The sequence below is a fragment of the Onychomys torridus genome, chromosome 4, assembly GCF_903995425.1.
Source record: "Onychomys torridus chromosome 4, mOncTor1.1, whole genome shotgun sequence".
Taxonomy (NCBI): domain Eukaryota; kingdom Metazoa; phylum Chordata; class Mammalia; order Rodentia; family Cricetidae; genus Onychomys; species Onychomys torridus.
The window spans coordinates 7,436,473-7,460,723 of record NC_050446.1 but is presented as its reverse complement, the minus strand read 5'-3'; the positions used below and the strand labels follow the sequence as shown (position 1 = coordinate 7,460,723).

The following is a 24,251-nucleotide window of genomic DNA, read 5'->3' as shown; positions in this document are numbered from 1 at the left end:
CTATGGCTGCCCCCTGGGAACACAGGTCTGGTGGTGGGGGGCGCGGGCATGACAAGGACTTCCCAGGGAAATGAGAAATCCTCTGAGTAAATGAGTCTGCTGCTTTGGACAGTGAAGTTGGCCTCAGCCAGGCTCGGGTCTTTGTGTGTGGTCAGCTGACCCGTTACACAGGGCTGGGAGAGTAAGGGGACGGACGGGAAGCCACCTGGTGAGTGGTAGATGTGTGTGTCAGGCAGGGTAGTCCTCCCTGTAGCCCCCAGATTTGCCACCTGGCAGATTGAAAGCTGGGCAATCTCAGACAGGATCTTCCAGCTGAGCCTTAGGAAGATCCAGGGCCTGGAGAGCAGAGCCTGTGGGTTCAGGTGGGGATGGGCAGTAGGCCCAAGTCCACAGGCAGAACTTTCTATGTGCAAGCTAAATGCCTCTGAGCTCAGGCCTGCTGCCCACTAGGACGCTTGGATAAGCTGGTCCCTCCCTATGGCCAGGGAGGTGGACCAGGGCAGGTATGGCATGGGCTCAGAGGAAGCCTCAGCTCTATGGATAATTACGACACATACCTGTGTCCCAACAACCTGGGTGCCAGGAGCAGCTTTGCTAACCTCCTCAGCCCAGGGGAACCAGTGCCATGCACACCCAGCCACTCAGGGCCAAGTATGAGGTGCTGGGGAGCCCCAGGCCCTTCTTTCTGCTACCTCACCATCATGAGGTACCACTCCTGTGAAGGCTGAGTGTGGGTGGTGGCTGGCCGGGTGCACCCAGGGCCCTCAGGATCCTCCCGCACCCTCTCTGCCCCTCGGTTTACCGGCCTCTGTTTCTGTTCCACAGGCCAACATTGGCCAGAAGGAAGACTTCGAGGAAGCCAGGAAGAAGGCACTGAAGCTTGGGGCTAAAAAGGTACGTGTGGGGTGGGGCTTGGGGCTGGAATGGGGTTGTGACAGGAGGGGCTGCAGGGCTCTTGTCCCCTACATCCGTCCCTTCCAGTTTGCTCTCTTACTTCCAGGAGGATGAGGTCAAAGGTGCTGTGCATATATGAACACCACCCATCATCTGTCATCTACCTGTCTACTTAACCATCCAGACACCTACTTACCTACTAACCTACCCATCCATCGGCCCACCCACTCTGTCATCCATCCGTCCGTCCATCCAACTCCCCATTTATCCTCTGATTTGCCCACCCCTCCTTTATCTCTCTGCCCTCTTTTCCATCTACTCCTCCATCATCTACCTGCCCATCCCGCTTTCAACTGTCTGTCCGTCCACCTATCCTTCCATCCTTTCATAGACTCAGGAAACTCCAGCTGGGCTTAATGTTGGCTGTGTCTCTCACCTTTGACTGACACGCCTCTGTTGGGTGTAGACAATATGGATGGCCCCACTCCGTGCCATCTATGAACTGTTCCTAGTGGATGATCCTGCCACTTGAATCCTTTTACTTGGGGATTGACAGGAGACATTCCAGAGGTATAAAAGGCACCAGCCACTGCAGGGCTCCATAGGTCAGAAAGAGCACTCATCACTCAAAGAGCGAGACTCTCAGGCCCAAGTCACCCTCTGGCCAAAGCCTGGAATGAGAGTTTCCCTCTGCAGGGCTGCCCAGAGGAAGGGAGAGGAGGAGTCGGGAGGGCGGGGCAGCCTCGTCCTTTCTAGGCAGAAGGAAAAGCACACATTGCAAAGGGCAAGTGTGAACATCAGCCAGTGCCCGAGTAAGGACTTGTGTGCAGTGCCCTCACCACCACCACCCCCAGTTCTTCTGGTCTCAGTACCCCTTTGTGCTCCTGTATTGAGTTCGATTGATTGGAAATGTGTGTTGCCGATATGAAAGCTGCCTTAACAAAAACAACAAACTAGCAAGCACCTCAGTACATAGCACAATGTGTTACACATTTTAAACTTCATCATGTGTATGGGTGCATGTGTCCCTGATGCCTGGAGACACCAGAAGAAGGTGTTGGATCCCCTAGAACTGCAGCTACAGATGGTTGTGAGCCACTGTGTCGGTGCTGGGAATCGAACCCAGGTCTTCTTCAAGATCAGCTGGTGCTCTTAGCAGCTGAGCCATCTCTTCAGCCCCCATCACTGGTCTCCCTGGAAGGGTCTTCACTCCTCAGGACTGGGGTTCCAGTAGTTCACACATGGCTACTTGGCCTGGGTATTAGGAATGTTCAGCAGATCCCTGGCTTCATTTACTAGCTGTTCCAAGCTCTGTCCCCTCACCTAATCCAGCAATTGTGACAAGTGACATTATCTCCCAGGACTGCCAAGTTCCTTCTAGGGAAGCTCACCTCTGGTTGATAACTTCTATTCCAGATCCTAGGGGACAACAGAGTTTCATTCTGTTGCAAAGGATGCTGGATGGTATATTAAGATTGATTAGTAATGTCTGCCATGAGTGCAGAAGGAAGACTGATGGTATGGTTGGCTGGAATTGATTAGTGATATGTACTACAGGGCAGAAAGAAAGGCAGGGTGTAGCCTGCTCTGATCTTGCATGGCTACTGGTATAGCAATGGGCTTCTAGGATTCTATGTTCATGTTGGACCCCAATTCTTGCTAGGATCCTGCTCACAGCCACTCTCCCTTCAGGTGTTCATTGAAGATGTGAGCAAGGAGTTTGTGGAAGAATTCATCTGGCCTGCTGTCCAGTCCAGTGCGCTCTATGAAGACCGCTATCTCCTGGGTACCTCTCTTGCCAGGCCTTGCATAGCTCGCAAACAGGTGGAAATTGCCCAGCGCGAGGGGGCCAAGTATGTGTCTCATGGCGCCACGGGAAAGGTAAGGCCAGGGATGTGTGGATAGGTGGAATGGAAGGAGGGAAGGGAAGGCAGGCTACTGGGGATTACAGAGCTGGCCGGGGTGAGGGGCCAGGTTACCAGAGCAGCAGTGGTGACCCCTTCAGTCTGCATGTGCTTATCTTTCCAATGGAAGCTTTGTCACCCACCTGGTAGACCTGACAAAAGGTTACACACATCAGCTCCAGAAAAAGTCACAGCATATGTCACCATGGAATAGAAAGGGCCAGAAAGAATTGGAGAGCAAGATGGGTTCTGAAGGTCAGAACTTCAAGGATGCAGTGTAAGGACCTGCTCCTTCCTAAGGCCCAGAGAAGGAGTTGTGTTTGAGACTGCCTCCCCAGCACCCCAGGCATTCATTCCTTGCCTCATAAAGGCCTCAGTGGTGTTTCTGTGTCTGTGAGATGTCTGTTTCTGTCTCCTTTCTCCCTCTGAAGACCAAACAAGGTCACATCAGAGATCTGGGGATTTAGACCTGGCACCTGGCTTTTTTTTTTTTTTTTTTTTTTTTTTTTTTTTTTTTTTTAAGAGAGAGAACCCTGGCTGTCCTGGAACTCTTTGTGTAGACCAGGCTGGCCTGAAACTCACAGGGATCTGCCTGACTGTGCCTCCCCAGTGCCACCATGCCTGGCCATGGTATCTGGCTTTGAGGAACTTTTGCCTGCAATGTTCAGCACAGACTAAAGAGGACCTCATGAGGATAGGCAGGATAATTCCCAGCTTCTATCCTCAGATGACGGTACCCAAGAGCCAGGGCTCCAAACAGCACTGATGACCCCTAAGACCTGAGCTCTCGCCAGGCAGGGTGGTGCACACCTTTAATCCCAGCACTCGGGAGGCAGAGGCAGGTGGATCTCTGTGAGTTTTGAAGCTAGCCTGGTCTACAGAGCGAGTTCCAGGAGAGCCAGGGCTACACAGAGAAACCCTGTCTCGAAAAACAAACAACCAAAAAGACATAAGCTCTCAAACTTAGTGTATGTCATGACTATAGCCTCGGACAGCACACAGTGGCACACCCTTCTGCTGTCCACAATCCACGAGGCTTGCCACCTTGCCCACGTGCAGCTGGTGATAGCGGGGGACTGGAGACGTGCAGCTAAGGCCGACCTGATGATGCCCCTGGAAACAACTGACCACCAGGTGGCACTGGGTGTTTGTGAAAGCTTGGGGACTTCTTCATTGTCTTGGATACTGTTCAGCTGACTAGTGTCTGGCATGTCAAGGGAGGACACCTGCTGGGTACAGACACAGTTGAGTCCTTCAAGTCTATTGCCTGTCCTTAGGAAACCCCAGAGAGAACAACAGCTAAGGCTGCTGAAGGTCAGGGGTCAGGAGGAAGACCACTTCCTGTCTTCATGAGTCTGAACACAGGTAGACAAATTGCAGAGCCAGGGAACAGTGTGTCCCTGAGATGAGAGGCTGTGATAACAAATGGCCCATCTGAGGACACAGAATAGCTATGGGAGAGTCTGCACCAGGGTCTGAGCCCCACTCAGGCAACTCACCAAAGAACAACCCTCCTGGGTAGTAGCTGTGAAGGAGGGCACAGTGGTCAGCAGTCTTCACACCCCAAGCGGGTCCTAGTTCTCACTGGCACCCAGGCTGCTTAGCTGGATATTAGGGGACCACATGCAGAGAGGTGGGTGGTGCAGGCTATCTGGGCAGCTTGTTCATGCCATCTTCCCTAAGAGCCTTGGTAGCAAGGTGGGCGTCAGACCCGGGGCTCAGAGCTGCACACTCAGCTCAGAGCAGCTCCAGTTTTTACACTGTGCACTTTCCCTGTGGGTCTCTGCTTTCCCGTTTGAAAATAGCACCCAGCTCCTGGGCCATTTGGAGAGATGAGTGAGGTCAGGCAAAGGTCATTAAGAACAAATATCAGTGCAGAATAAAGCCCAGATGACATGAGCAGGCAGTGAAATCCCCATCGAGGGGGCTTGAAGGCTGAAGCTGGGATCAGGACTCTAAAGTTCCACCCTATGTGGAATCAGCCGGGAAGCATTCAGGCTGGCGGAACAAGGGCTGCATCCCTTTGGTTCTGTCTTGAGTGGGGCAGAACAGCTCAGCTAGCTGCTGGCATGGCCAAATGCTGTGCTTATATACATGTGGTCACCAGAGGGCGCCAGAGGCTTATGTTTGAGGAAGCTGTGGGTACAGGGTACAGGGATAGTGGGGACCCAGGACTGTTGTGGTTTTCCAGGCTTCACCAGCAGGGCTTTAGATCTTTCTATATGGGTCCTACAACTGCTTTGATTGAGCTATTAACAATGGAGATGGTCCGATTTGAAACATTTCAGGGTCCCTAGACCAGCAGCCAGAAGGCCAGTGAGACTGCTGAGGAGCCAGTGCCCAGGCTGTGCTCTCCATGGTCTGGGTGTCCCCAGGGATACTCCTATGCCTGTCTCCACACATCTACAGCACTTAGGACCACACACACCACCTCCTCCCACAGCCCATGGCCTTCAGAGATGATTCCTAAGAACCAGAGAATAGGGAGGAGGCCTGGAAAGGCCCAGGGACCAGGCTTAACACTTGGCTATAGTGTCTGTTCCCCAGAATACACACTGGTGACTGCACATTTCAGGAAGCAGTTGTCTCAAAAGAATGGTGGACAGAGTGACTAGGCTGGGGATGAGGACGTGCAAAAGGGTTGGCTGAAGCAGGTCCCAACAGGATATTGGCAGAGTCCTGCTGAAGATGGACAAGTCCACGGCCAAGGTGTGAGCAGGCCCCTGAGAGCCCAGGCCAGAGAGGTCCCTAGGTAACTCAAGAGTAAAGTCTCTGAGGCTCTGGCCTTTGGGGAAGCTTATTGACAATCCTGCTGCCATCTCCTCTTGACCCGGGTGGTCCTGGGAGCCATGTCCTGGGGTCATTGTTCTGGCCTGGAATTGCTGTGTGGACTATCCTCCCTCTGTCTCCTGAATGCTGGGCCTTCAAGGCGTGCCGGGCTCCTTCCTGTTTTCAGTAGTCTCATTACATATATCCCAAGCTGGTCTTGAACTTGCCATCCTTCTGCCTCAGCCCCCACAACTAAGTTTGTTCAATAGTTTTCTTTTTTTCTTTTATGTGTTTGTGTGTGTGTGCCTGGGTGCATATATATGCACCACACATGCGAATTAACCCACAGAGGTCAGAAGAAGGCGTTGGATCCCTAGGAACTGGGGTTACGGGTGGTTATGAGCCACCATGTAGATGCTGAGAACTAACCCTTGTCCTCTGCAAGAGCAGCCAGTGCCGAGCCATCCCTCCCACCCCAGCACAGAGATTTTAGGTATGCACCGTCACTCTTAACACACCCTGTAGACAGTAACTCTACAGCCAGAGGGAGGCACTGTGGGACTGAGAGACACTAAGCCAGCAGGAGCAGGCGCAGGCGCAGGATGGTGTTCAAATCGCTGGAAGAGCAAGTTAGCCAGTGACATGGAAAGATGTGCAGCCCAGGCTTCAGGCACAGCCTGTGCAAAGGCCCAGGGGCAAGGTTGCTCTCCTAACAGCAGCCCAAACCAAAGAGCATCATTAGAATGGCCTCATTTCTGATCCTTGGTTGCTGCACTGAGTGGGGCCCCTGCACATCCAGAGAGATACACGGAGCTCAAGCCCCTAGATTTGAAAGAAAAGCCAGGAAATATGAGCCTAAGACTCTGGGGGTCCAAGGGGGGCAGTTTTGTAAATGGCACCATCTGCAGGGCTATCCCAGGGCAGATGGGAGACGCTCCCCTTCCCTGCCCTCCCATTCCCATGGGCGCTCCCCACGGTACACACGTGCACACGCACCAGTATGTGGACATGTGTGATATGACACTGCCCCCCTCCTCCATCCCCGCTTAGGGATGCTACTAGGAGCCGTCCCCAGTCAGGACGGGAATTCAGAGCCCTAGACTCTCGCCTAGGACAGACTTTGAATCAAGAAAGCCTGTTTGTCCAGCTCTCCCAAGGCTCTCGGCTTCTGAACAGATGGATGTCCATCCCCCTGCCATGTCTGGGTCAGCAGACACCAGCCCAGCCGGGCCTGGCTCAGGAGACACAGGCTGCCTTTTGTGTTGGTGAAACATGAAGCCACAGGGAAAGAGTGGCCAGGCTAGGTAGCCCTTGGCCATACACAATGCAAATCTAAGATGTGTCAGCATGGTGCTAGAATGTTCTGGCTTCCTAAGGGTGCTACATGTGGGTCCCAGGGAAAGTGCTGCTCTCTTCACCTTGCCTCAGTGTCCTCCATCCTGATGGAGTCGACACAGCCCCACCCATGGGGCAGCTTGAATGGGGCCGATGGGCTTGCTACGCCTGCCCAGCTGAGAACTCACAGGATGGATGTGTTGCCTTTGTGACCCTGGGCACTGGTTCCCCATCTCTGGCCTGCCTTCATTTTGTTCTTCTATAAAGCAAGGTTGAAAGGCCCACTGGCCCCGTGTAAGTGTCCCCATGACAGTAGTAATAGGTGTGCAGCGCGGGCACTGAATGGAGACTGAGGGGACTGGCTGTGGGGCCCAGCATCCGAGAGGCTCAGCAGCATCTCTCTAGGGCTCCTGCTCTGTTGGGAGGGGCTGGACCAGGCTTTCCGCACCACCTGACAAGACTCAGAAAATAACATGTTATTCCCACCGCTGCCTGGCTGCGCCCAGGCAGTTTTCTCAGTAGGCGAAAGGGGCCTCTATTATTTCACCGTGCTTGAGCCTCCCTCTCTGTGAGTGGCAGAGCAGGCAGCAGAGAGAGCATCCCCGGTAGCCTGTGCCCACCCCTGCCCCTCTTCCTCTTGTCTCAAGGGGGTGGTCAGGTTGACCATCTACAGGCTGTGACATGTGTGCAAGGATGCTGAGGACCTGTGGTTGGGGGTCTGTCTCTGCCCCAGGAGGACACGCGCCAGGTCACCTTAGAGTACTGTGTCCCTTCTGAGCCTCAGGCTTCCTGTTTGTGCAGAAAGAGGCTGAGAGAGAAAGGCCCTCCCAGGCCACTTAGTTCTATTCCCCACTCCACATAACCACTAAGAACTGGGGAAACTGAGGCTTGGGGAGGGAAAGATCAAAGCATGAGGCTGGGACAACTTGGGGACTTGTGTTTTCCTATGTGGAGTCTCTGGGATTCAGGTCTCCAGCCCCAGAGGAGCAGCACACTCCTACAGTACCCCCTAGACAGTGCAAGCACGCACACACACGCGTGTGTTCCTCTAGGCCTCCACCATGCCCCCAACAGTGCGCATGCTCACAGACACGTCTCTTTATGTTCCCGTGCTGTGCCCTCAGCTTGAACATGGTACACCTCTGTGCTGTCAAGTGCACCAGCATTCCTTCAACTATGTTCATGCTTACCTAAGCATTGCATCTCAAACATCCTAGAGAAAAGCCCCCGGTTCCAGTCCTGGCCCCTCCCATGGAGCAGCATCTGCTTCTTCGGTCTCTGTCCTTAAAACAGGCTGGCACATGTCACAGGCTGGCACATGCTTGAGAAGAGAGCTCTCTGCCATTTTGTCTTCCATCCCTAGATGCCATCTCGTGGCTCTCATAAATCCTTGCTCTCTATTCCAGGGGAATGACCAGGTCCGCTTTGAGCTCACCTGCTACTCATTGGCACCCCAGATTAAGGTAAGCTGCTGCTCATCCTCCTGGGGAGTGGACAGTCAGGGCAAGACACGGGGGTCCAGGAAGTGACAAGGCGAGTCCTCTCTCTTCCTGTAGGTGTAGTCCAGGTACAGGGGGGTTGTGGGGGGGAGGCATTGATAGCTCTGGTTGACAGTCGGAACAGATCTTAGCCTCAGTCTCTGGTTGTTGCATCCTGACCCCTTTCTGAATGTGTGGCTGACCCCCTCCATGTCTCAGACCCTTCTCAGGGTCTCAGTGATAACTGCCCCTGCCTTTGACGTGTCACCCAGACCAGACTGTCTGCTTCAGTCACCCTTGCCCCTCCAGGCTGACTGGCCTGGGCCTCTGTCTGCTTACCCCTCCATCCATTCATTTCTTCACTCACTCACTCACTCCTTTGGTATTTGCTGGGTGTTAACATGCTGCAGGCCGCAAGGGAATGTTGCTAATTTTTCCAGTTGCTTTAGTTGTAAAAATAAAATAAAATCCAGGCATGAAGATGCACACCTTTAATCCTAGCACTCAAGAGGTAGAGTGAGGCAGATCACTATGAATTCAAGGCCAGCCTGGTCTACATAGGGAGTTCCAGGCCAGCCAAGGTTATGTAGTAAGATCCGGTCTTTAAAAAAAAAAGGTCGGGGGGGGGGGAGAATCAGGTAACATAATCATTTAATATTTTATTGAACTCCATGTTTCCAAACAGTTATCTGCCGGGCAGTGGTGGCGCAAGCCTTTAATCCCAGCACTTGGGAGGCAGAGACAGGTGGATCTCTGTGAGTTCAAGGCCACCTGGTCTATAGAGCGAGATCCAGGAAAGGCGCAAAGCTACACAGAGAAACCCTGTCTCGAAAAAACAAAAACAAAAAGTTATCTGACATGGAATCAGCATTTCCCAAACTGTCAAAGAGGGTTTATGTCCTTTTCTGGGGCTGGCCCTCTAGTCTCTGTCTCGTGAACTGTGGCTGCATTCTACGTCACACAGCCTCAATTTGAGACCCTTGGTAACCCCAGGAGACCTAATCCATCTCCATCTCCCGGGCTTCTTCCTCTCTGTGGCGTGTCTTTCCCTGTCCCTTGCACAGACTGCCAGCTGTCCCCAGCCTGGGGACGGAGCTGGCCTGGAAGTGAGCAGTAATGAGTTCTGATACATTTGACCTCCACGGGCCAGGCCTCCGAAGGCACCCAGCTCAGTAGTTGCGCTGCAGGGCCTCTGGTGCCAGAGCCCATCCTTCATCCTCTAGTTCCCACGGCTACTGTAGGTGCTGGGGTAACTAGTTTTTGGGTCCTTATTTGCAGAGGTGAAGCCCAGGGGCTGTGGTGGGCTGGGGGCAGAGGCCCAAGCTGGTTGGTCTCTGGGAGCCCAGCCAATCATGGAGTTTCTCAGGGCTGAGCCCGATTACAGGCTTCTGTGTCTAGGGCTGGGAGTTGAGAAAGAGACCCTGGTGCCACACCACACCCCACTGTGTCCATCACACCAGTGACATTGCATTGAGTGATCTGCTCCGTTCTACTTCTTAGGGACCCATCCCTAACCCTGCAGGCCAGCAGAATCCACGTGGAATAAATATAGCCGAAACTCTTCCACACACACCCCCACTCCAACCCACAGCTTTATTGGGGTGGGGTGGGGGAGAGGCTGTGGGAAGTACACTCATGCTATCCCCTCCCACCCCAGTTCAGTTCACCAAGGACCATTGAACCATAAAGTTCTCCTACTTCAGATGCTCAGGTCTCAACTGGAGAAACTGAGGCCCAGGGGGCTGCACAGCCACTTGGTCACAGAACACAGGCATCTCCAGTACCCAGTATTTCTTCCTTAGTCTTTCTGCTCACTCCCCATGGAGTAAGTCTTCTGAGGGACACAGAGGGAGACAGACTCCTTACCCAGGTCCTGACCTCTTTGTCCTGCCTCCAGGTCATCGCCCCCTGGAGGATGCCTGAGTTTTACAACCGGTTCAAGGGTCGAAATGATTTGATGGAGTATGCAAAGGTAGGTCTCTGCCTCAGCTGAGCTGTGGGGCTGTGGGAGCCAGTAGCATAAGACCAACTTGATCCCCACATGATGCAAGATGGAACCCCCTCCCTATCAGCCTCGTACAAGTGTGGTCCGTTTCCTGGGTGGGCACCTCTGAGGTGACCCCACTTCACTGGGAGGCATTGGATTGCCTGCTCTAAGAGTCCCGTGTGCCCCTTCTGCAGCATGTAGGTGTGGGTCCCCAGGGACTGCCAGGAACAGGGAGCAGAGAAGCTGTTTCCTGTACCCCAATTACCTGGCCACTAATTGTCCCCAGTGTTTTCCCTGGCACAGGTAGACACTCCCAGGCCCGTGTCAGACAAAGCCTTTCATGGTGCCAGCCTCTTTTTGAAATACAAGTTGCAATAAAACATATTAGAAGTTTTGCATCACGGTCCTTAGCTGCTCCCCAGGGCACCTTTCTTTTTAGCGACTCGATGGCAGTACTTGACAAACAGCCTCAATCAATCAGACAGGGGAAAGCAAGTCGGTGCACACACCAGAAAATTGCTCAGGTTTTTAAATAGCAGTCGCCGGGGCTGGCTGTGCGAGCTCGCTGCAGCCAAGGTGCCGCATGGTAGGCGACGCTGCGGGGAACACGGGGCTGCAGGGAATGCAGCCCTGCCCCAGCCGCCAGCATCCCATTAGGCCCCTGAGCGCTGGGAGGAAAGGCGTCCTCCACCATCTGTTGTTTTATTATTAAGAGTGGAGTTTACAAGAGCAAACCCATATGTTGCCAAACAAATCGTCAAATAGTGGTGCTATTAAGGGAGTGGAGGTTGGCGAGGCGTCTTTTTTCCTCCCCCACCCCTGTCTCCTTGATGAAGAAGAATATGAAGCAGGCCCTGTCTTTAGGGATAATGAATTACAAGCCCTGTGCTTGGCCTCGCTCCCTCCCCTAGTCCAGTTGGAAGCAAGGGCCAGGCCGACCTGGGGCTGCATGTACCCCTCCCTCCTGGCTCTGGCTTTTCCTAGCATGGCTGGCTGACTTTGTGGTCCCTTTTTTCTGGATTCTGGGGAGAAGACACTTAGCTTCCACCTCGAATAATCTTCAGGACAGGAAAAGTTTGTCTAGGAAGAATGTGCCTCCCCACCCTTTTCCTGGGAGCTAGGTTCAGGATGGGCTATGGAAAAACTTTAGCACAGCCAGCCAGAAAGGAAACAGCACCCAGGAAATGACCAGGAGCGCTGAGCAGCCGGGCAGCTTTGTGTGAGATTCACAGCCAAGCAGGATCTGAGACAGATGAGGGAGAAAAAAATCAATGGGGCTTTGAAAATCTCTGCTTTCAAAACCCTTAAGTAGCCAGGGTCAAAGGGTGCTGCAGAGGCACGGGGAAGCCTCTGCTCGGCTTCTGTCCCGCCTCAGACCACTACCCAAGGCTCGAAACCACCCCATGGTCGTCGTTATCACAGCTAATTAGAAATCATAACAACTGGTGGTGCAGACGTGCAGACCCAGGACTGAGAAAACTGACTAGGGAGATCTCGACTTCAGGGTCTGCCTGGGTAAATCAGTGAAGGAGAGGACTGGAGTAGATGCTCATTTTAACATGGGGAGTTCCAGGGTTCGATCTCCCACACCTCAAAAAAATTACTACTAAAGGTAACTAAGGCTACGCCAGAGTTCCAGGTGGATACTGGAACAGCACCTGTCCCACAGCCACACCGCCCCATGGCCTGCGCCCTGACTGCCCCCCTCTCTGTCCCACCCCCACCACCTGCCCTTGGCCGAGGTATTTCTACCCTGGGAGTTAACCTGGGAGTCTTCAGGGTTGAGGACGGAGAAGAGTGGAGAGATGAACTCTCCAGCCTGGACTCTGTACTAGTCAGCTGCCACGACTCTGCCGGGCCTAACCACCTGCCCTGCTCCTCCCCACCCTCCTCCCCACCTGCCTCCCCACCCTCCTCCCCATGCTCTGTGATTGAGCCCGACTGAGAAAGAGGTGAGGGTCCTACACCCCCCCCCACCCGCCCAGAAACAAAGCTCCGGGGAACCTGGCCAGCCACTTTCCTCGGCTACCCAGCAAGCGTCCTCAGATGTCACTAGCACTATCTTGCAAAGTCCTGGTCTCTGGCCTGTCAGCTCCACATGGAGAGAGAGCACAGGGCAAGTGTGAGCACTGGATCCGCATTGAGCAGCCGGGAAGTGAAGCACTTGGGTTGCCTATACTCTTTAAACATAGGACAAACATTTCAGGGGCAATCTTGGCTTTGTTCTGGGGGTTGCTGGAGTTTTCTTGTGTGTGTTTTTGTTTTTAAGTTTAACTAAAGGAACAACCCAAGGGGCTTCCTCTCTTTTCTCTTAACATCACTTGAAGCTTATAACATCACTATAAAGAAGGACTCTTCACCAGCCCGCATCTGGTGGAGGGCTCTAAAGTCTTAGGTACCAGCCTGTGAGCAGGATAGGCAAACCTGTCCCCAGATACAGTCCCTGAATGGTCCCAATGGGAACTAAGATTCCCACTGTGACCGCAGGGCTGAGGTGCAGAGGGGCCTGAGTGGCTTCAGGGGCCACTGACCTGGCCATCTATCCTGCAATTTCTGAGCAGAAGCTCAGAGCTCATGGGTGGTCTGTGCACAGAGGTGACTAGGGTGGTTGCCTCCTTTCCACTGGAAACTGAGCAAGACAGACTTTAAGGGTGGCCAGCCACTGTATGGCCTGGGGTCTGGGCAGATCACCTTCAGCAATGGTGAGAACCACTTGGAAATCAAACAGCATCAAGCTACATGAATGGAGTTGGAGCTGCCTGGCTCTGTTTTTAGGGTCTGTAGAGTGAGTGCGTGACTTGAGGGATGACTCCCAGAAGATGCCTTGTGATGGAGGCTCTATAGGCGTTTCTCCTTTCACGGGGTCCATGTGAAGTACTGTAGTGGGATGGATGCCTCTGTGGCCCACTTGAGGCTGCACGGTAGATACTTAGGCTATTATAGCCCCAGATCTTAGGATACGGTGGGTATCAGCAGCAGGTGCCAAGAAATGCTTAGCCAGTACCTGCCCCTAAGTGCTTCCGGGGTCCTGGGAGTGTGGGTTCATGATATCTTCTGGAAGGAACCCCAAGGTCAGCCTCCATTCTACTATCTTCTGATGAATGAGGACACTCCAGTGGTTAGGATTCCCCCTCCTGCCCTAGGTAGCCTGGGGAGGGGAGAGAGACATGAGTTGGGGGCTCACTGGCACCTTGAGGGATCCCAGGCAGTGGAGCATGACCTTCATGTGCCCTTCCAGGAGCCTCACTATGACTATTTTGTCTTCATCTGTAGCAACATGGAATCCCCATCCCTGTCACACCCAAGAGCCCCTGGAGTATGGATGAGAACCTTATGCACATCAGGTAAGTCCAGCCCTCCTTGTACTAAGGAGATGGCCCGGTGGTTAAGAGCACTGGCTGCTCTTGCAGAGGACCTAGGTTTGGTTCCCACACTTACATGGCAGCTCATGGCCATCTATAACTCCAGCACCCTCTTCTGGCCTCCACGGGCATTGCACACACGGTGCACATACAGACTTGCAGTAAACACTCATACACATAAAATACAAATAAATTGGAGAGAGTGAGAAAGCATAGCCCCTCTGTTCCCGGGCTTGACTTTGCCATGTTCTCTTCCACTCCGTGCAGGCAAGCCCTACGTATTGACCTGGCAGGCCTGTTTTCCTGGGTTACTGGGAACAACTTTCCAGGGGAAGTGGTCTCTGAGGTTAGAGCCTCAAGGATGAAAAAGGACCAGACTAGAGTGAGTGCTGAAAGCAGAGGTCCCATATGTGGTGTCCCAGGGCTGCACCCACAAGACTGAGTGGGGAAAACCCCAGCCCTTCCTTGCAACCTGCAGTTCCCACAGCTAACTGGGGTGGCTCAGAATGTTCTGGGTAGGGTTGGCAGTGTGTGTTTTGGCAAACAGAAAAGGCAGACTGGACTTATGGGTAGTCCGCAGGATGGTAGCGGTGTACGTGACATTACTATATCTACTCAACTTATCTCTCCCCTACAGCTACGAGGCGGGAATCCTGGAAAACCCCAAGGTAAGCAAGCCCCTGTGCCTGGGAGCCAGCTACCTGTGGCAGTAGCCCTCGATAGTATGCTATTTGATGCATGTGAGGCCTAATGTGAAATTTCACGAGGGGCCAGGGTGATTATGCGTGCCGATCTCCCAACGTCTCCCCATGGGCCACCCTGCCTGCCCTCTCTCTCCATGCCGTCCTCTGAGTCCTGTTCCCCAACCCCTGCCACCCAACACGCCCCACTTCCCTGGTATTCTTTTTCTAATTGCTGTCGAGATGAATAGTGGACGGAACCATTTCAGGGGAGCAGAGAGAAAGTGTGATGGAAAGACAATAAAGAAGTGATTCAGCAGATGAGGCACTTGTGGGAGGGTGCAGCTTGTGCCCGCCAGCTATGGGCAGGCACTGGGCCACTGCCCGGATTGGGGTGTGAGGGCTCGAACCCAGTGAGCCATTTGTCTGGGTCTATGTTCACACCCATCCTGGCTTGGCCAGGATGAGCCTGCAGACCCATTTCAAATGGTAAGGTTTCTCTGACCAGGGGCTTCGTTGTCTCCTCCTGCCCACTGTGGGAAGTGGGGGAGGCAGGGCAAGCCTCTCATGGGAAGAGAAGAATGTCTTTGTCCCCAAGGGAATGACTCCAGTTCCTGGCCCAGCCCCACACCCTGGGTGGCTGTTTTGGAGGGTTAGTCTGCTTTGAAAGACATTTGGGCAGCTGGGCCTGGGGGATCTGAAGGCCGGCTGGGCAGTTTGGGTCGGGAGCCCCATGCCAAGGTCCCAGGGTACCCCTTTGCCCAGGTCTGCACTCCACTGACCCCATCCCCATGTTCCCTACCAGGCTGTGATGGCCATCCTAAAATGCTGACCCCAGACCTGGCTCTTGCGTTCATTTTCCTGCTTGATTTCCTTGGATTCTGACTGAGCAATCTCCTTGTATGGGTAGGGAAACTGAGGCCCAGAGCAGCGACATATCTGAGCAAGAACTGGAGCTGGGGCCCTTGGTGGCCTTGTTCTCTCATCCTGTCTGAGGCTCCAGTTCCTCTTTGCACAGAGTAGAATTAGAAAGTACTTAGCATGGCGTGGGGCAGGCTCTGAGGCAGGGGGATGAGGGTCTTGCCCTCTCTGCAAGCTGGTTAAGACTAAGCGTCCTAGATCTACTCAGAGCTCCCCTCGTCGATCAGTAGGCACAGGCTGTGCTGGGCACAGAGACAACAGTTGTCACCAGAGAAAGCTGGTGCCCTTGCCCCCGCCCCAGCCCACCCTGGGGACTGATGGGCCCATGGGGCTGCTGCCTGCTGGCCACAGGTTTTTCCAGTTCATGCTCTGCTGACCCCATGACACTCAGGCCAACCACTGCTCATTAGCCAGTCAGTCACACCAAGGGGGGCCCAGAACTGAACCACTGAGCAAGCACTTCCATACTTCCAGGCCGGCTCCTGTGGGCCCAGGTACACTGGGAAAACTCCCAGCCTTCTCTCAGCAGCCTGTGGTCTAGCCTCACTAGAGAAGCAAAGTCCCCCAGTGGGCCATCTCAGAACTGAGGAAGCAGAGCTGAAGCCGGGCAAGCAGCTTGGAGCCTGAGGTTTAGTGTGCTTACTATGTCACTATGCACTGATCTGGGTCCCAGGGCTAACACGGCCCAATCAAAGGTACTGTCACCATCGGGTCCCAGAGACAAGTAGCCTGCGTCAGAACCCCAAATCTCTACTTCTCACCAGTGTACAGTTTCCAGCCACTCTCCCCACATCAAGCAGTAGGAGCAGGCTGGGCTGCGTAGAGCTCAGAGGCACCAGCATGGCTGCTGAGAGACACTCCCTCCACTCTGGCCAGGGGACTGACATTGTCCCCAGTGTTGTCTTGGCCGTGGGGGCTCCCCCATCCTACAGCATCCAGATGCTTTTGCTTCTGTATCCCCCTGCTCTATGCAGCGCCCCCACCCTCCCCCACCCTCAGGGAGGAGCACTGAGAGCTTCAAGGGGCCCCTCCCCCTTCCCCTCCCCAAAAAAGAACCGAGGTCTGCGGAAGGGAGGGTTTGAGGCAGATGGCTAAGCCATTTTCTGCCTCCGCCAGGGCTGATTGAAGGGCAATGAGGCAGCTAATACGAAGAAAGATAGAAATTTACTTGCTTTAACTTCATACGGCCCACAGTGAAAGAGTTCATTCAGCCGCCGGCCGCCATATCTGATGGGTGACTAAGCCACCCCCCACATCCATCATGCCTCTACATCATGGGTTAGTTCATGGGCCATTTGCTGCAATCCCTCCTTCGCGGGACCTATTTCATGCTTTCTTTCGATCCCCACCCCAACTCCCGCCTCTCTCTCTCTCTCTCTCTCTCTCTCTCTCTCTCTCTCTCTCTCTCTCTTTCTCTCTCTTCCCCTCAAGCTGACCCAGATGACATTGGAAGTGAGCCCTCCCGCTGGGGTGGATAAATGGCACCAGATACTCAGCAATGAACTATTTGTCATTTGAACTGGGCTTTTAGGAGGGAGAGTTAAAAAGAAGGCTGGCACCCCATGAGCTCAGAATGCAAAGCAAACATCAGTTTATTTCTATTTAGTTATTTGATGGAATGAGGTTGTCAGCTGCCCATCCCTACCCTGATTGCTGCTGTAGAGTGTGTGAACCTGTCCTGTCCCAAGGACCTTCTTCTTGTCTTTCGAAAGGCATCCATCCTCTACTGCTAGGCCGTGTAGCCAGAGAAAGGACAGGTTCAAAACTGAAGTGGTTGCAGTCTCCATAGACAGAGGTGGGAGAAGTTTAGAGGTTGAGATAAGCCAGGGCTTGGAGCTCTGGACGTGTGAGGAAGCGGCTGCTGTACCGGTCATCACCCTGAGATCCTTTGAGCGGAACTTCAGGCCTCTTACGCCCTACCCAGAGTGGGTCTGGGAGCATGGCATTTCTCTGAAGGCTGCTCCATGATGAATGGTGTGACTCTGCCATAGGCATCACACTGTTCCTCAGCCCAGGTTGCCATAGCAGCTGGGAAGCAGCATGAGATTCTGAAAGAACACTAAGGTGTGATTTGGACCAGTCGCTTCTCCAGCTTTATTTTCTCCTCTGGTTCCTGAAGGTCTCTTGTTATGGGGTGGGGGGTGGGGGGAGGGTGCAGACCCTTCACGCCTCCCTAAGTCTGTCTTTAAGGCCATCCTGTGTCCCCACACAAATAGCACTTTAGAGGGTGTAGCTGCCAGCCCAGGGTCCCTTGGAGCTCAGTAGTTGAGTGGGAAAGATAAACCTTACCACTATGTGGCACCAAGGATTCTTGACATGTGACACTTTGGATGTTAAATCTAGGGGGGCCTAGGGAAAATAAGGTCGTTGATCACTCCAGCACAGAGCTGATGGGTAAGTGTCCCAGGGTGCCTTTCTGTGGTCTCTTCTGGAGGGAGACACAGTATCCATCTCCAAGCTGACATCCCACCCTTAGAGGGAGTTACCATCCACACCAGTCCTTGCTTAACATTTTGTGTGTTACATTTAAACTTTAAGACAGTCAAAGGCACATATCCTTTTCCTTGATAAAAACCAAGTCTCAAATAATTACAGCTGCCTTCTGAAGGCAGCACAGCCTGACATCTGCCTAAGGGGTATTTTCCACCATCCTAAAGTCTCTCTCAGTTGAGCATGGTGGTAATCCCAGCACTTGAGTTAGGAGCCAGGAAGATCAGGGGTTCAAGGCCAACCTGGGTTACATGAGATTCTGTCTACAAAACGACATAAAGCAAAATTCACAGCTGTTGAGGGTCTTATGATCTCCCCTCCCATGTGCAAGGTGGCCTGGACTGTTGCATGGAGAGCATAGTTGGTGCAGAACTTAGCAGCCAACAGTGCCTCCTGCAGCCTCCATTTCCGCCCAGTTGATGGGACAGCATTTGTTCCTGCCGGGCAAGACTGCTTGGGACTCCAAAATGAGCAGTGGTGTGTGAATGAGTTTGAGATTGTGAAAGGAAAAGCTGCCGGCTGCGATTCCCAGATGTCAGCAGGTGGACAGAACAGCTGGGCACAGGATGCCCCCGGGCAAAATTGAGCAGTCAGGCCCACAGGCTCCCAGCCTCAGGGTGGCAAGTATCCAGGCTTCAGGCTTGGGTTGAGGAGGAGCTGGAGCCTCTAGAGACGAGAGGGAATTTCGAGAAAGTCCTGGGCAGCAAGCAGCCCTCCGCCTCCTCCTAAGGAAGAGAGGCCCATTTCCTAACGCACCCAAGGAAAAATATACATAAAGGTTGATGTGTTTTCAAATGGTTTTTGCTTTGTTCTTCTCTTTTCTCCCCGTGAGTATTAACCTCGGGGACCCCAGGGACGGCTTGGCCCGCTAGAGCACCTGCTGGGGTCACGCGCAGTCATTAGCTTTGCGGTCAGTGCAGAATAAACCCCAATTCCAGGCACTGGCGCTAGCGAGCGAGCGTGCGTGCGGCTCCCGGGAAGCCTGTACACAGCAGCCCTGTGAAGTCACACTCTTTCCTGCCTGACTTGCTTCTCTCCTGCTATTCTACCTCCAGCTGTGGGGGCGTCAAAGAAAAAGATGAGATCAAGTTGAGGGGAAAAATTGTCTGATTTCTTGAGCCCTTTGTTTCTCAGGTCCCTGGCAGGCGGGGCTAGCCGGGAGCTGGGAGTCCGCTGGACCCACTGGCTGATGGGGAAGTGCCAGGGGCCAGTGGTCCTGGACAGGGACAAGGAGGTACAGGTACCTACAGGAGGTGTGGCTCACGGTGTCCCAACTTCATACCACTTTGTCTTTTAGAACCAAGCACCTCCAGGTCTCTACACAAAGACCCAGGACCCTGCCAAAGCACCCAACAGTCCAGATGTCCTTGAGATAGAATTCAAAAGAGGTATGTGCCTACCCATCCAGAATGGAAGTGGGTGACTTTAAGGGGCTGGGCTCCTTTTCCCTACCTACTAAGCCATCTAGCTCCTTGCATTCCTGGAAGCTAGAGCACAGGCAGGGCCTTTGAAGGTTCCAGACAGTAGGAGCCTCCAAGCTTAGGAGGAGGCTTTCCCAGGCTGTAGTCCAATGCGCTAACATCAGATCTTGGCAGAGAGCCTTCTGCCCTAAAGTAGCTCTCTATGTCCTTGAGCCTCAGTTTCCCCATCTATAAACGGGGGGTGGGAGTACCTGCTCTTTTCCTAGTGTGCAAGGAGGTCTGTAGGGAGGGCATCCAGCCAGGTGCTACCACCAAAAAGTGCTTAGTAGTGGCAAGTTAGCCACAGAGGAGCTCTGAAGAGTCCATTGAGACTCTGCTCACAAAGCTTGGCTCATCCTAACTTAGCTGTCCCTGGTCTCCAGTTACCTGGACTCAAAGTTACTGCCCCCCCCCCCCCTGGATCCCATCTCTTGCCCTGGAGGAAGGAATTGAGCATGGACATGCCTGGTGATTGGAACAGAGCCCAGCTGAGAGAGGGTGTAGGGATACAAGAAGGGGACACTTCCAGGAAGGCTTCCTGAAGGAGGTGGCACCCAGCAGGAGCTAGGGAGGCAGGAGGCAACACAACTCAGGCAGGGAAGCCAGCCAGCCTCAAAGTGGCCCCTAGGCTGATGCTCACACTCTCTCCAAGGTACCTCAGAATTGGAGCACAGGGTGATGGGGAAGGAGAGAGGCTGGAGATCAGCCCCAGGTGGACCGTGGCTGCTATGACCTTGTGGACCATCGCCTCTCTGGGGCTGAGGTACACAGCCTCTAAAAGAGGCTGTGGAAAGGCTATTTGCAGGCACCCAGCATAAGGTGTGGATAGAGTGAGGGTGTAGGTACTATAATAGTTTGGCTAACCACCCTCCACCTCTCCCAAGAAGCTGCCTGACCTGCCCATGGGTACCTCCTTTGTGCCTCTTCAACCGTGTCAACTTGAATCTCACACTACCTAGGGACCAAAGAGGCCTTGCTTGGAACCCTAAACAGTGGCAGGCCATGGGTCCCTCTGAAGCCTTCTGTTGGGAGCAAGGGGTCTTCCTGGAGCTTTGCTCTGAGCAGATGGCAGGATGTGCCACACCACACTGCAGGCTTCTCTCACAGGGTCCTCCAACCCCTGAGAGCTGGGAGAGCAGAGGGCAGGAGGTGAGCAGGAGGTACAGAGGGTCCCAGGCACAAGCCTCCAACAGCCCATCCTGGAGGAGCAGGGCAGCCCCAGGCGGAGTTGAAGAAGAGACGGTTATCGAGAGAAAGAGGGAGGCACCCTCCCTTCCTAGTCCTCATTCACTCTCTAGTTAATTTATTTGAAGTTTTAATCTAATTATTAACTATTTTAAAAGCTAAGAGGCTTTCTCCGGCGGCAGCACCAACAATGTCAACCTCTCCTCCCTGGCAGGCCCCATCCAAGGCCCCAGCGTTGGGTGATAATAGGGCCAGGGATGGAGAGAAAGAGAGGCGAGGGGTAGGGGGTGGCGAGGGGCTTAAGGTTCATTATTGGGCAGACTTACATTTAATAGCAATTTACAACCAAGTTATAAAACCCCTGGAAATGGGGGTTAAGAATGGTGAGGCTGTCAGCGCCCTGAGCAGAGCCCCTCCAAACGGCGCCTGGCTAATAAAGACTCCAAAGCCGCTATTGAGCCCTGATTGGCACCCGATGGCTCGCTACATGGTAATGAGCCAGGCAGATGGGTGGGGGATTAGCCGCCAACTTTGAACAGCTTCTCTTTGTCACTGTTACGGCTCTCTTGTTAGCCCCCTAATACATTTATTACCCATTTCACACCGCTCGAGAAAGTGCCCCTTGCTATTCAAAGTCAACCCCAAACCCACCCACTGCCCCCTCCCCACCACCCCCCTCGACATGGCCCTTCCCTGGCTGTGCCTTGGCTGTCTCCTTCCTACCACCCCAGACAACACATTTCAGAATTCATGGGTGTCTGCTGGAGTGGGCACCACCCCAGCTCATCCATCAGGTGGCTTTCTGAGGATCTAGGGTGCAAGGCCGAGGCTGAGAGGTCCCTGTCCACCTGGCAAGCGGGGCAGAGCGCTGCTTAGCTGCATGTGTGTGTGCACGCGCATGCACACACGCCTGCGCGTACTTGAAGGGTTTGGCTGCACCCCGGCCAGGCGGCCCCCAGTAGCTGGTGGGGACAGAAGGTGCTTACTGGTAAGACAATGGCCAAGCGTGAAATTCAATTAGTTCAGGGCCTGGTTCCAATTTCACAGCCCCTAAATGCTAAAGGGGCAGAGGGAATGGGAGGGGGGGCGAGCGTTTTTATTGCATTTTCCCCTTTCATTCTGGGGGGCTTTCTCGCCCCTTCTCTCCCCCCAGCTCAGAGCTTTGAAGGAGTCATTGGGACTCCATATCTGTCACATCCATTTAAGGCGATATGGGTGGAGGGAGAGGGTGGGGTGGTTGGGCACAGGCTGCTCTGCTGAGCCCCAGCCTGGAGGCCCACTATTCTCTCTTTCTGCCCTAGGGGTCCCTGTGAAGGTGATCAACATCAAAGATGGCACTACCCACCGCACTTCCTTGGAGCTCTTCATGTACCTGAACGAAGTTGCGTGAGTGTCTACAGACTGCCCGGTCTGCTAGGGCTGCCACCACCAGCAAACACTGGTCACAGCTGAGGGTCATGACCTGGAGGGCTGGCTAGTTTGGCCCTGTAGACAGAGAGTCTCCTGGACCATGTTGGTTTGGCAGAAGAGTCCTGGTAGTCTTTATTTAAACCCACAACCCACGAAGATAAAAGCTCCAGGACTACCACTACCTCCTACGGTCGGTCCAGCTGGGGCTCCGGGCCTTTGGCTGAGCAGGCATCAAGACACAAAGAAAGATGAGTCTTAGTGAAGGCTGGCGCCAAGCAAGTCCCAGATCAGAGGTAGCAGGTGAAGCAGGGGGCACCCAGCGTGACCCAGACGATCCCTTTTCTTTCAGGGACTTAGTTTATACCTGCCTGTCCATTTGGGCCTGTTTTCCTGGCCCAGGTGTTCTCTAAGCTGAGTCGTAGGACCTGACACATAGACAATATGCCCATAAGTAGCTCTTTAGGCAAGCCAAAGCCACCTGCTCAGTGGGTGGCCTCTGTCCCCAAGCCTTGTGGCAGCACCTGAGTCCACGTGACCTGTTCCTTCCCAGGGGCAAGCATGGAGTGGGTCGCATTGACATCGTGGAGAACCGCTTCATTGGAATGAAGTCCCGGGGTAAGTGTGGGGCCTCAGCACCCCCTGGGGCCTGCTTTGGCACCTCCAGAGACACCTGTGCCATTTGGATGTGACCATTTACCCCACACCACCGCAGCTTCCCCTTCTTTCTCTTATACCCCGACTTTGCCCCTGACTTCCCAGGGCTGCGAGAGGAATTGTCTCTAGAGTCGGGAGGGTCTGGGAGAGAGGTCGGCCTAGAGGTCAGGCTGTCTTGTGTCACAGGCGGGCCAGCCAGGGTGAGAGGCGGACCGTGCAGGGCCAATTTCCTGCTCATTAAGGCAATTCTCCAGCACCAGGCAGGCAGCAGAGTGGGATTCCTGCCAGCGAGGGCGCTGTGAGCTGCACGCAGAAGCCCTGAACAGGCCAGGCCACTTCTGGCATGTCTCCAAGGCCTTTTTGCCAGGGACAGACAGGCACTTTTCTGTGGCACGCCTGCCACTTTGGCTGGTGTAGGCTGCCACCATGGGGCCATCAGATCCCCTTCTTGGCTAGGGGATGGAGAGTTGATCCCAGGCTTATGTGGGGTTGGTCCCCAGGCAGGTGCCTCTTCTTTCATGACTCCCTGTTAGCCATGTGCCATTTTACTGTCTGTACCCCCTTTCTCCTCTGTTTCCCCATGCATGAGCATCTCTATTCCAGGTTTGTGTGCGTGCCCCAGTGCTGCAATGTTTTTAGGGGACTCTCATTATTTTGGCACCTAGGGCCTCTGACTGAACCGGGCACCTGAATATTTGAATACCAGTGACACACTGGCAAGGTCTTCAGATCACTTTGCTTCCGTGGGTGATTGGAGAAGGTAACAGCCAAATAACCAGGCCAAGCTTCAGTCCCAGCCTTGGTCCTTAGAGACATTTTTAAATTGAGAGTCCTAAGAGAGCTGATGGGTAGATGTCAGCTGTTAGAGGAGGTGAAGATCCTGGGACCTGGCCTGGTGATCTCTGGTCCTCGGTTTCCCTTAGTGTATCCTGGCTCTGCCTCTGATAGTTGAGGGGGAGGGCAGTGCTGGAGTTGCCTCTTCCCAGACTGATCACCCTTGAGAATCTGTGAGAATCTGCACAACTGCAGCTCTCTTGAGAAGGCCTTGTAAAGAACAATAGGCTAATGGGTGTCTCTCCATTCCCAGTCTACCTTTGTCTCTTATCCATTTAACATCTGATTAAATGGCCCTTTGTCTCCACCTGCCCTTGGGAGCCACACAAAGGCATTCCTCCAAGGCAGCTAAAGGGGCCTTGGGAGAAACTAGCACCTAGTTTTACAGATGGGCAGACCAAGGCCCTGAAGGGCAAGGGCTCACTGCAAGTTATAGGCAGGACACAGACAGGCATCTGCCCAGAGAGGCGTGGGGTGGCCATCTAAGGCTGGGCTGTGGAGATGGACAGATCCAGGTTCAAATCCACCCGTGATAGTATGAACAGGTTCTGTGGAGGTGTTTCCGTCAATGGCTTCCAATCCCCAGGGGGAGCACAAAGGCAGCCTTAGGCCCTCTGGGGCCCAGTGCGGCTCAGGTATGTCAGGTACCAATCATACTCTTTGTATGCCCATGGCAGATATCACTACTTGGTTGTGGCAATGTCCTGTTGATTCCAGGTACAAGTCGGTGCTCCTGGTGGGTACGGCCAATCCAACAGGATAGTTACTGGCCTCCTTTACTGGGGCGGTAAGGTTTGGCCAGGCCCGACTCTGAAATGTTGTCCTACTGGGTGGAGGAACTAAAATGAGTGGAAGGAGGCAATGTTAAAGGCCTAGAGTGCAGCAGCC

General features: G+C 53.8%; 1 protein-coding gene across 1 annotated transcript in view; it reads left to right on the top strand.

Moving 5' to 3' along the window:
* Positions 1-24,251, top strand: part of Ass1 (argininosuccinate synthase 1) — a 50,942-nt gene that overhangs the window by 8,315 nt on the left and 18,376 nt on the right. The window contains exons 4-12 of the mRNA XM_036186644.1: positions 826-894; positions 2,587-2,775; positions 8,309-8,365; positions 10,278-10,352; positions 13,641-13,711; positions 14,367-14,397; positions 19,118-19,208; positions 21,767-21,851; positions 22,426-22,490. Coding sequence (XP_036042537.1) covers positions 826-894; positions 2,587-2,775; positions 8,309-8,365; positions 10,278-10,352; positions 13,641-13,711; positions 14,367-14,397; positions 19,118-19,208; positions 21,767-21,851; positions 22,426-22,490 — 733 coding nt within the window. The remainder of the gene's footprint in view (positions 1-825; positions 895-2,586; positions 2,776-8,308; positions 8,366-10,277; positions 10,353-13,640; positions 13,712-14,366; positions 14,398-19,117; positions 19,209-21,766; positions 21,852-22,425; positions 22,491-24,251) is intronic.